This window comes from Juglans regia, chromosome 7, assembly GCF_001411555.2.
Source record: "Juglans regia cultivar Chandler chromosome 7, Walnut 2.0, whole genome shotgun sequence".
NCBI classification, from domain to species: Eukaryota; Viridiplantae; Streptophyta; class Magnoliopsida; order Fagales; family Juglandaceae; genus Juglans; species Juglans regia.
In genome coordinates, this window is record NC_049907.1 from 45140872 (window position 1) to 45152801 (window position 11930).

The 11930-nt window shown below is 34.9% G+C and overlaps 2 protein-coding genes and 1 non-coding gene across 3 annotated transcripts; all 3 read left to right on the top strand.

Moving 5' to 3' along the window:
* Nucleotides 1–2234: 2234 nt before the first annotated feature.
* Nucleotides 2235–2316, top strand: TRNAS-CGA. Its single transcript has one exon. It is a non-coding gene; the product is annotated as a tRNA-Ser (tRNA).
* A 49-nt stretch (nucleotides 2317–2365) lies between these two features.
* Nucleotides 2366–3359, top strand: LOC109000694 (protein THYLAKOID ASSEMBLY 8, chloroplastic). Its single transcript, XM_018977664.2, has one exon. The coding sequence runs from the start codon at nucleotides 2499–2501 to the stop codon at nucleotides 3213–3215; it is 717 nt and encodes a 238-aa protein (XP_018833209.1). The 5' UTR covers nucleotides 2366–2498; the 3' UTR covers nucleotides 3216–3359.
* A 176-nt stretch (nucleotides 3360–3535) lies between these two features.
* Nucleotides 3536–8437, top strand: LOC109000691 (peroxisome biogenesis protein 2-like). Its single transcript, XM_018977660.2, has 8 exons — nucleotides 3536–4213; nucleotides 5024–5137; nucleotides 5282–5435; nucleotides 5542–5678; nucleotides 5814–5914; nucleotides 6598–6715; nucleotides 7593–7759; nucleotides 7977–8437. Exons 1-8 carry the CDS (start codon nucleotides 4058–4060, stop codon nucleotides 8107–8109), a joined length of 1080 nt encoding a protein of 359 aa, XP_018833205.1. The 5' UTR covers nucleotides 3536–4057; the 3' UTR covers nucleotides 8110–8437.
* Nucleotides 8438–11930: the final 3493 nt, after the last annotated feature.

The following is an 11930-nucleotide window of genomic DNA, read 5'->3' on the forward strand; positions in this document are numbered from 1 at the left end:
CAATGTTTGCTTTTATATATATATAGAACGTACGTATTGATTGTTTTGCAACAGTCTAATTAATCGTCCGAAAAGACTCCATGCAACTACAAGATTAATGAACCTTGTCAAGTGGTCAGAATTTATCGGAGAAAATTTATCTGTATACTCCTTAATCCCCAACAGATATATATATATACACACACCCGCGATGGGAAAGTAATCATAGCACACTGAGAATGCAAGTTATGGCATGTGTAGATCATATGAATCATAAAATTCATATCACTGTTCCAACGTCGATCAAGCTCATAACGTATATGTATCCAAATTAATAGCATTAATCGAGACATGATCTGAAACGTCCTGTCCCCTTCAATTCTAATGACCTAAATTAAACTGGCATGCAGATGGCAACATCAATGAATTATGAGAAATTCTTTTTGTAATTTTTATTTGAGGATTGCATGTTTAAGCTTTTTATTAAATAAAAAAAGTATCATTTTGATAAGGATATTATTATAATTTTGAAAAAAATTTAAAAATAAAATTAATTAGGCTTATAATGCAATTTCTATTTGAGTACAGTACGTAGCATTGCTTATGAATTATATTGCATACCGCATGCATGTAGGCAACCTAATTTTGTTTTGCGTAGTACTACTGACAGATCGTTGGCTACTTATATAATGTTCCCAAGTCAATCACACATGACAGTACACACACAAACATAACTAGCTGCTGCTTATTCTAATTTCTTAATTATATTAATTCATTAGCTTAGAGCATAACACACAATATATATATATATATATATATTATATGGTTTATTCATATATAAAATCTTAGTAAATGATCTCGTTTACAGAATATTGTGTGATCTTAGAGTGGAATGGAAGATCGATGCTGACACCGTGCATGGGACAAGAAGATGAGGGCCTTTCTTTTTATACTAATATTATTTGTTTATCCTCGACAGATCACAGACATACAGCACATATATATATATATATATATATATATATATATATGGGAAAAGGTTGAAGACCCTTAATATTGTTCCTATTGTGCAACCAACTTTATCTGATCTATTACCTGATCACCCTAAAAAATAAAGATAAAGTACTCCTTATCATGTTTTTCTGCAAACCAACAAAATGGAGCCCGATCGAGATGCCTCAAGTACCGTGCAAGCTGTACGAATGAGGGGAAGAAAAATTACTGGGTTGAAGTTTAATTATGTATGTGTGTGTATATATATATATATATATATATATTGCGGGGGAATCGTTTTAGCTGCCAGATCGAAAATGCCACTTGGGGAGCCGAAAGTTGATCAGCATCGAATTCTCATATATAGGATATTGATGATAAGCCGAAGAACAATCCACTTCATACATAGAATATTGAGCTATACCTAACACATGATCAGGGAATACATTGTTGCTAGTGCATGCATGGCTACCTTATCATGTACTTATATATGGGCCTAATTAAGTACGTAGGGTTATCATTTTTCGAGAGAGAAAGAGACGATCGAAAGAATCAATCTAGCTATAAACTCAGACCGGGAATCCTCTTCAGACGGTTGAAATTCATCATCATGTCCCACCCCACCCCACCCCGGCCCTGATCTATATTTTTATCATGAGTTTCTCTATTTTAAGGACTTCCTGTCATTCCAATGGGCAATCAAACCCTATATCAAACATATCATCGAACATATATACCCTTAACATTATTACTCTTCTATATATGATCATAGTTCTATCATGGCCGGGCTTACTTGGTTAATTCTATTTGTAAGACTCAAGTACTATATATATATATAGGAATTCATCATGTTTTAGAATAATTTAGTTAATTAATCCAAATTGTTTTTCCTACCATTTTTTAACAAATAGCCTATAATTTACCTAGAAATCGGGTGCCAATTACTACAAATTACAAACATGTCTTAATGTCATTCCGTGGAGCCAAGCTTACATCTTTGGAGGTCACGGGAAATCAAAAGTAAAGGTGGCGTAGGTGCGCGCGCGCGTTGCCATGGGATTGGGATTGCAATATCCATATGGATCTTTCACAGACCCATGCCCATATGAGATCTCTAGTTTATTAAAATGTAAGCTCGTTAGATTTTGAGGCCCACTTTGGGTCTATCCATTTTATCCAAGGCCCATAACAAAGTGCAAGCAGTAGCAAGCAGTCATATTTTATACGTCAAATATAGTTATGTTATTTAACTTCAAAAACACGTCGATATGTCCGAGTGGTTAAGGAGACAGACTCGAAATCTGTTGGGCTATGCCTGCGCAGGTTCGAATCCTGCTGTCGACGAAAACTTACCTCTTTTTATATTTCTTAATTTTTTTTTATTTTTCATTTTTCACCTTCTGTTTGGGCCTTTGGCAAAGAAAAGGACCAAATCGTCGATTTGTCTCCAAACCCAAGACTTTTACCATCGGGTCATCCGTGAACTGTGTATCTCCTCCAATCCCTTCTTGAGTCACCCATCATCCATGGCCTCCGCTCTGCACCAAAACCTCACCTCCCTCAAACTTCGCCATCCTCCAAAGCTTAGCCCTATCACCACTCCCAGACCCTCCACCTACATTCCCTTGCGTTGCGGACCACGGTCCAACCGTGGGCCCCTCGTGAAAGGTCGGGTCCTGAGCATCGAAGCCATCAACGCCATCCAAGCAATCAAGCGTGCCCACAGTTCTTCAGACCCCACCGACCTCCCAAACCTCCTCTCCAAAACCCTCCCCCGCTTGATCAAGTCCGACCTCCTCGCCACCCTACGTGAGCTCCTGCGACAAGACCGCTGCGCCCTCGCTCTCCACGCGTTCTCGGCCTTCCGATCCGAATACCAACCCGATTTATCTCTCTACGCCGACGTGGCATCGGCACTCGCCAGGAACGGGATGGCGGAAGACATCGACCGTTTGATCTGTGACATGGAGAAAGATTGCGGTGGTGCGCTCCAGTGCGATGACGACAAGGGGCTGACCAGGTTGATCAAGGCAGTGATTGGTGCTGACAGGAGGGAATCGACGGTCAGGATTTACGGGATGATGAAGCAGAGTAAGTGGAGTTACGGCTTTGAGGCGGATGAGTATGTGGTCAGGGTTTTGAGCAAAGGTTTGAGGAGGCTTGGCGAAGAGGGTTTGGCCGATGAGGTTAAAAGGGAATTTGCGAAGGTCTCCGGGGCCAATTTGGAGAATTCGAGGGTTTAAAGAAAATATATATTTTTTAATTATTGTTTTAACTTTCTGGCATGAGTAAAAAGTTATATCGTCTCAAATCTTCTTCCATTTTTAAGATGTTATTTGATGAATGAATAATAGATTTTATAAAATTCATTATATCTATTTTCCAAATTATTCAGTCAAAAATCTCTTTAAATATCGTCAAACTTCATATATATGCTTATAATTTATAAACATTTACGGTTTTATATTAAATTTGTAAAATTAAACTTTTTAACAAAATAATATAATTATATTGAATGATTGATTGTAAAATAAATTATAAAAAGGTTAAGAGTATTGCTGTCATTTTTAATTTTAGAGCAGTAATAAGATTGTATTTTTATTGCCAATTGTAAACTTTTTCAGCTTATTTTATCAGAATATCACTTTAGAGTCATCAACCATCAGAAGTAAAAAGACCGGAGACTCCACCACTGGATAATGGAAAATTAACCCAATTCAATTAATTTTTCTCATATAGCTACTGATTTTATGTACATATTTGTACTTTCATTAATTTATATTTTGAAAACCAGTAGATATTTTTTTTAAAAAAAATCATACATATTCATATTCTGTATTCGTTGTAAATGTTTTAGAACATAATCAACCAAAGGGATAAAAACAGAAAGGGAATAATAAAGACAACAAAAGATATTTCTCAATTGACTAAACGATCCTTTTATTCGTTAAGAAGTTACCACATCATTTCACTGCAACATTTGCAACTTGCCCCTGCTGTTCCCCTTCCAAACCGCCTTGTGAGTTGTGAAGACTGAAGGGAGAGAGCAGAGTTGAGCATCCCAATCTCTCTCTCTCTCTGCGCCATGGACAAAGAAATCCTTGCAACTCCATCGTCGTCGTCGTCTTCTTCAACAGCTTCAATGAGTAATACGAATCTTCCACCACCTGAAGACGCTTGGTTTGACCCTTACCAGAAATTGCTTCCTCGTTGGCAGTCCCACTCTCACTCTTCTTACCAGGTCCTTCTTCCTCTTTTTCCCTTAACGCCAAATTATCGTTTCTCTTTGTAGCTTAATTTGTTTTCAATCGTGCTCTTCTTATTTTTCAACCCCTAACGTTTATTTCTTTTCATTGCAATTTAGGGTTTGCTTCGGCTTTACTCTGTTTTTATTATTTCTCTCAGTATTTAATATTTATTGTTGATTTCAACGAGTGCCTCTATTTTAATTGGATATCTATAATGTTTTTCAGGTCATAATTTCCGCAGTCGCTTGGTTTGTTTCGATGAGGGATAATTTTTTTTTTTTCCAAGGAAAACTTTTCCCGAAATTAGTTGAGTCATTTTTAGTTTTTGTAGATCTTTTGTGCGTAACGGTAATTAAAGATACATCAAATACTGGGCCCAACTAATAAAATTAGTTTCCTAATTAAGCAGATGGATACTTACTGTTTTCTTTCAGATTCTTTTGTGGTCTTTTGAAAAATGGATCCATTAAAAATATGAATTTTTTGTAGAGAAATACGTCACTGGAAAATAGTCATTGAAATAAGTGGAGCTTTACAAAATTTCTGCCAAGAAGATTCGAGGAACTCTTTTCTGGAAAATAACCGAAAACTTCTAAATCTAATAAGTATTTGTGTGTGTGTTGGTAATTGATATATTTATGTGAATTGATAACGTATTATTCTTATTTGCTTGTTTTCTTGACCACTGTTCAAATTTTCTCTTGTTAAGAATCCCATTGCATTTTTTGTTTATTTAATTATAATGGTGTTTTATTCCTCGGTTTTTTATATGTCAATTTTTACCTTCGGAATTCCTTTTGTAGTCAACAATTCCAATTTCAATCTCAAGAGTAAATCAAGTCGATGCAGCAAGACTCGATATAGAAATGTCAGCCATGTTGAAAGAGCAGCTGGTTAAGGTGTTCTCTTTGATGAAGGTACATCTTACAACTTATTTTGATATTCATCAAAGCAATTAGTAGCATAGACATAGCTATTGATGTTGACAAAGTCATTAGTAGTATAGATATGATACTGCTGTGGGATTATTTAAAACGTTTACTTCATTTTATTGGGATTAGCCAGGAATGTTATTTCAATATGAAGCAGAGCTTGATGCTTTCATTGAGTTTCTTATTTGGCGATTCTCAATTTGGGTAGATAAGCCTACTCCTGGAATTGCTCTAATGAATTTGAGGTATAGAGATGAACGCGCAATGGAGACAAGAGGAAAAGGTATGATGGTATATGACTAATATGAATATCCTATTACTCAGCCTTTTTCGCCTTTGTTTGACTTACATTTTGTACCTGTGCTTTTTGCGTGTCATTTTCCATACAGTTAGGACAGGTTTGGAAGGACCGGGACTCACTGTAGCTCAGAAGATTTGGTATTGTGTTGCTACTGTCGGTGGCCAATACATCTGGGCACGCTTACAGTCATTCTCTGCTTTTCGTAGATGGGGTGATTCTGAGCAGGTACAACTTTTGTCGGTCCATTTGCTCACCCTATCCCCACCTCCCCTGCCAAAAGCCAGTCTATCCCAGCTGTGCTTTCATCAAGGACGGAGGTGGATTGAACTTGACCTAATTTCGTCTCTGCATTTTCCTCAGAGGTCATATGCACGGCGAGCTTGGATGTTAATACAACGTATAGAGGGATTACATAAAGCTGCCTCATTTGGCAACCTGCTCATATTTCTTTATACGGGAAGGTATGCTTTCAAGTCTCATGCCATTCTATTATTGGGTTTCATCTGAATCTGGTATATGGAAAGTGGTAGTAATCCTTTAATGGTTTAGGCATTTGAACTAAACACAGATTGTATTCAGAGCAAATGAAATCATTGAGTGGAACAAATGAACAGTGGAAAAATTATGTTAATATGAAAGGTAGAAATATTATTGAGTGGTGTTAGAATTTTGATAAAGTGTTTAACTTTGTGCTGATGAAGTACTTATCCAAAAAAATATGTGCTGATGAAGTAGATAGTTGATTGGTCAAATGTTTTGTTACTAATCAATGTGATGAAAAGGCTCAACATGCATGCCTAATGGTCTCATAGAGCCTAAGCACAAAATGCAAAAGCGAGGCACAAACCTATGTGAAGTGAAGAGTGTGTTGAGAAGCATGACAATTAATAGTAATTCCACTGCAAATTCAACATTATTGCTATTCTGCATCTGCAACAAACAATCCGTTTATATTATATACAATATCAAATTCAACCACCCAAATAGTAAACATGTGATTCGAAGCATGGTTATGTTAGCAACTTGCTACCGGTTGGATATAAAAAAGAAAATAATGGTAATTTATGATAGTGATAATGATCCACTTGACCAACTTGCAGTTGTAACATATCTTCGTACTTTGCAAAATGCTTTTCTGATGCAGGTACAGGAATCTTATTGAAAGAGCTTTGAGAGCTAGGCTCGTCTATGGGAACCCTAATATGAACCGAGCTGTTAGCTTTGAGTACATGAACCGGCAGTTAGTGTGGAATGAGTTCTCGGTAATTTTACCCTTCTTTATCAATTTTAGCAGTTTTAACTTTTTAAAACTGAGCACTTATTCCCCATAACCGAGAGGAAGCACTGATTTCAAAGCAATAAGTTCAAGTCTGTGAGCTTTCTTTTAGGATTTACTTCAGTCAGTTGTAACTTGGTCTATGTTCTTCTCTGTCCTAGGCAAAGAAACCTTGATCTGCTTCTTGCTCCAAATTGTGAATTTCGGAAGTCCTTGTATCTTGCTATTATTTTTCTGTATGAACCATCGACTGTCATCTGCATACCAGCATGCAGCTTTAGTATGTATTTGCATTGGTTTGGATTAACTAGGCCTTTTTTAGGAACTTATTTCATGTGTGCTTGGCAACTGCCAATGGCTTCTAAATCATTGGTGAATAATCTCGGGATGGTGCTGGAATTACTTATTTAATTGTTTTCCTAAGTAGCGGGAGTTTTGCTACAGAAGGGAAAATATAGCAATAAATCCTGATCCATGAGTCGTAACATTTTATAGAGTATTTAGTGCAAGTAAAATGCACAGATTCTGGAATCTATGAAGCTATCCTTATCACATTAGTCGGACATGCATGCTTTCTTAGAGTTATTGAGATTATAGAAAGCGAGAAAACACTTTCAGATTGACTGATTCATTGCCTTGTTCATCCATTCCATGTGGTATCTAGTTCTTTCTTTTTCCTAGACTTCAATATTTCCACCTGTTCCAAAATTTATTACCGTTCCTTTTATCCAAGCTGAAGAAACATTTTAGATATTTGGAATTCTTGTTTTCTCTCTGCCAGCTTCTTGAAGTACAAAGCTAAGCTATTCTTGTGGATATGATCCAGTTTGGAACTTACTCTTTTGGATCTTGGCTGGTGGCAGGAGATGCTGTTGCTGCTGCTTCCTCTTCTTAACTCATTGTCTGTAAGAAACTTTCTTCGCCCATTTTCTAAAGATAAATCTTCAAGCACTGCAGAGGATGACACTGCTTGCCCCATCTGTCTGGCCAGTCCAACCATTCCGTTTCTTGCTCTCCCTTGTGAGCACAGGTATTTCTTTTCTTCCCGTTATCGGAAATGATGGGCTGTAAATGCAAGCAAACTTTATTATTTAAGGTATATTTTATTCATCGGTCTATGCAAATAATTAGGTGGTATTGCATAAGGCTACTCTTTGAAGATTTATAATGCCATTCAGGTGGTTATCAACAAAGAAGAGAGAGAAAAAAAAGAAGCTTAAACACACTGTAATTTTTCTTGCTTGCAGATACTGTTATTACTGCCTTAGGACTCGGTGTGCTGCAGTTGCTTCATTTAGATGTTCCAGATGCAGTGAGCCGGTCACTGCTATGCAGCGGCATAGTGGCGTGAGCAATTTAATCCCAAAAAAAGATCATTAAATAGGGAGAATGAAATGGATTGAAACATTATTATAGATAGGGAATGTGTGTAAAATAATGCTCGAAAGAAATAGTACTTTTTTATTTTAATTTTTTTTTTCCTGCCTATTAAATTATCATTGAAGAAATAAATTCCATGTAAAAGTATTATTCCACTATTGAGTGGGATGGTCCATTCTTTGTCATCTTTCCAGTGTATTAAATATTCCGATGCCCCATTGTTTTCTTGGATTAATTTTTCTCCAAGGATCAGTTCATTCGGACGCCAAAACAGTTTTGCCCTTTCGGCAATGCCAAAGGATGATTATTGTGCTTAATTTTAGTGTTATTGGTACTTCGTTTGCTGGTACGTTTCTATCATTGAATTGAGTCACTGCATGATAGCACGTGTCCCTTTTTACTTACTAAACCATCAATTTTACACCCATCGTGATCGCATGGATTTTGAAATTATTTTTGTATCTGTTTAACTTTAACACCTTCTCTGTGGCTGCTCTGCTTGTCTGCACATCTGCTTGGTTCTTTCTAATTCCTCTCCCAATGTTTGTTTTAGTTCTCTTCTTTAAGGAATTAAAACGCCCAAGCACAAAGATAATATTCAATTGAAACATCAAGGTTATTGAGGAGCTAACTAGTTAAGACGATCTTGAATTTCGCGTCTGTGCTTGTTTTGATTAGCGATTTCGGTTTCGTTTCAATTTGATACGAAGCACAAAGAAACAAAGTAATTAAAGTTCCTTCTTGTTAGCCGTACCCATCTGTGATTGATATTATTCGATTCTTATACAATAAAACAAGGACCATATATGGGCTGATCTTTATTTGCTAAGATTCTCTTATCTAAAATTATAATTTATGTTAATCGAATCCAAGAACCGTGATTCTTTGTTCCTTACAAGCCGACGTCACATCTGCTGTGCTCTAAATTCACATGCCTTTTACGGATACCTCGAAACAAATGGATGGTTTTAAACAAGCTACTGGGTCGACATTAACATTATAATTATAGACGCCAATTTAGACAGCTGGAGTAGGTTGTCATTAAGGTTTTGATCTACCAAAACGACATATACGAGAAGAGTTAGTCTACGTACAATTTTCATTTTCATTTGGAGACTGCTCATTTTTTTATTCCCATTTATCAATGGGACTGTCTCCCACTCAAGACTATAAATAGAAATTCTGAAGCTGGCTAGGGACTGTAATATTCCATACTCGTCGTAAAACTTTGATTTTCAAGATCAACACTTGTGGGTGACTGATTTTCTCATCATAGAATAAAGTAGTAAAAGTAGTGCAGCTGAGAACATTGCTAGCTTTCACTCCAACAAATTCATTCTAACGAGCAATGTACATGCATTTAGGAGGGCCGAATAGATTAGAACATCTTCAACTAAAAAAAAATATTCATTTTTTTTTTTTTTATCAAATCAATTGTGGAATAGTGATTATGTTAATAAAAATTGTCTTTTAATATATTCAAATAAATTGCGGGATACCCAAAAAAAAAAAAAAAAAAAAAGGAAGGGAAATATGATATATCTTAAATAGGAGTTCTCTGAAAAAGTTGTCCTAGCTTCCTCTTACACTAGAAGTAAAAATTGTTGCGATTAGGTATGATCAGAAAATAATTAAGTGGTCAAATTGGAACCATATATATCATGTAACACGTACGCACACTGACTGATGACCGTTGGTTGATACACACACATACACACAGATATACATATATATATATATGTATATATACACATGATCTTGGGCTTGCATGCAATACGTACCTACGTACACCAAGTCATCGCGCGTACGTAGTACTCATGTATATCTATGGATCCGTACGTCGTTTAACTAGTACTGGCCGGTCATGTTTTTCCACTAAATTAATGAGAAGATTGATTTATTATTTGTTTTTCATTTACTTAATTATTTTAATATTGAATATTGTTAAGTAGATGACTTTGTTTTTTTAATGCAATAATATAAATAAAAACCTAGCTATAAGATTAAGCTGATCTCTTTTTGCATACCAAATATACTATATCTCTTTATATATATAAAAGTCTATGAAACAGAATTTAAACATAATTTTCTTGTTTTAACGATTTCTTGATTTCCGGTAACTTTCCGTTAAGTCTTCGTTTATAATAATTTGTTAAGCCTCCATTATATTTTCTTGTCCTCTATTTGAAAATCTTGTTTTAACAGTTTTTATTGTTTTTTTGTTAAAATTTAACGCCGTTCGTCTAAATCCATCCGTGAACTATGAAATTCTCATATGTCAGAAATCATCATTTCACATCACCATTGCACGAATAGAGGAAAATCATTATAAAAACAATTGTTTGAGCTATGCAACTGATCCTCGGGAATGAAAGAAAAACAGAGATTTATACACTAAAGTAAATAGCATATTTATTATTAAACAGTAAAAAAAATTTTAAAAAATTCAAAAAACTATGTACATTTCTTTTGGCGGTTCATGCATCTGCCGACATTGTCATTAACTCAGTCCGCGTCCATTCATTCTCATCAATTGCCATTATTTCTTTCGTTGATTCATGCACTAACAATTATATTGATGTTCATCGCACGTCGTTTGGAAAACAGAGGACGCTGCACATTAAAAAGATGGTTAGTCAATTACGGGGTTAGTCAATTACTAGCATTTTCCTTCTACATATTGTTCTTTTTAACAGGTGATTTTTCTGAGAAAAAAATTTTGCTTCTTAATTTTATTTGTCATTTCTTCTTTTCCCATTTATTTGTTTGATCATCTGCGTATATATGGTTTTAAGTATAGTATTTTCTACCTTTCTTTTTTTTTTTTGTTACTACAGTGCTTATTATTGTTATTTTTGATGATTAGCTTTCAGATCTCGTCAATTAAAAGACTTTCAGAATTGAAGATTTATGTTTTATCTTTACAAGTGTATGGTAATATTGATTTTGAAAGTTTTTCTAAATAAATTATTTTCTGGATTTTTTTTTTATTGTTATTTATTTTAGTCCGTCAGGTAATCCCAACAATTATATTCACCCAACACATTTTATAACATATTTCAAAAGTAAAAAATTTCAATTGCTTTGTACAATCTTTTATGGCTTCAGGTCTTTTATTAAACTTCTTAAATTCTTTTTTTGTCGTTTGTCTTTAGGTCTTTTGATTGAGTCTGGACATTTCTGCTTATAATCTTTGTAAATATATGTTGTTATTTTTTTGTATCTTCATTTGTTATATAATTATTTTCCTATTTTATGAAATTGTGAGTGTGTTGGAGAAGTTTTTATCACAAACCAAACAAATCATACAATATATATAACCTAATATAAATTGTGAGTGTATTATAAAAATCATCTAAAAAAAAATGTGGTGTGAAATTTTCTCTTTTTGAGTTATTATTTTTCTGCATTGCAGCTTTACGTATAGGGAGGTATATATTTTTCTTTGGATGCGAGCAAACTCGCTGGCCATTAAAATATGGTATTTTTGCGAGACAGAGCAACATAACTAGCTTGGTTCGCTTTTTTTTTTTTTTTTCCCTTCAAGACCACACTTATCAAGCACATTCATGAACCTGCTCTAAGCCTCTAATGGCCAAGAAAGCAGTACGGGGGCAATGAAAAAAGAGAGAATATTTTAAGGCAATTAATTGCTTTATCAATACTTCTTCTTTATCAATATTTTAAGGCAATTAAACTTTTAATATCTTCATTACCAATATATATAATCACTAAATTATCAATTAATAAGGAGAAAATGATTTCATAAAAGTCTCTATCCAATAAAAAGGCTCATGCAGGACCTGGAAATACTTAAATAA

Excerpts from the sequence above, each read along its gene's own strand:
- LOC109000694 (XM_018977664.2), top strand. The coding sequence starts at position 2,499 with ATGGCCTCCGCTCTGCACCAAAACCTCACCTCCCTCAAACTTCGCCAT.
- LOC109000691 (XM_018977660.2), top strand. The coding sequence starts at position 4,058 with ATGGACAAAGAAATCCTTGCAACTCCATCGTCGTCGTCGTCTTCTTCA. Across the intron at positions 4,214-5,023 it reads ACTCTCACTCTTCTTACCAG|TCAACAATTCCAATTTCAAT; the intron begins GTCCTTCTTCCT and ends TTCCTTTTGTAG. Across the intron at positions 5,138-5,281 it reads AGGTGTTCTCTTTGATGAAG|CCAGGAATGTTATTTCAATA; the intron begins GTACATCTTACA and ends TATTGGGATTAG.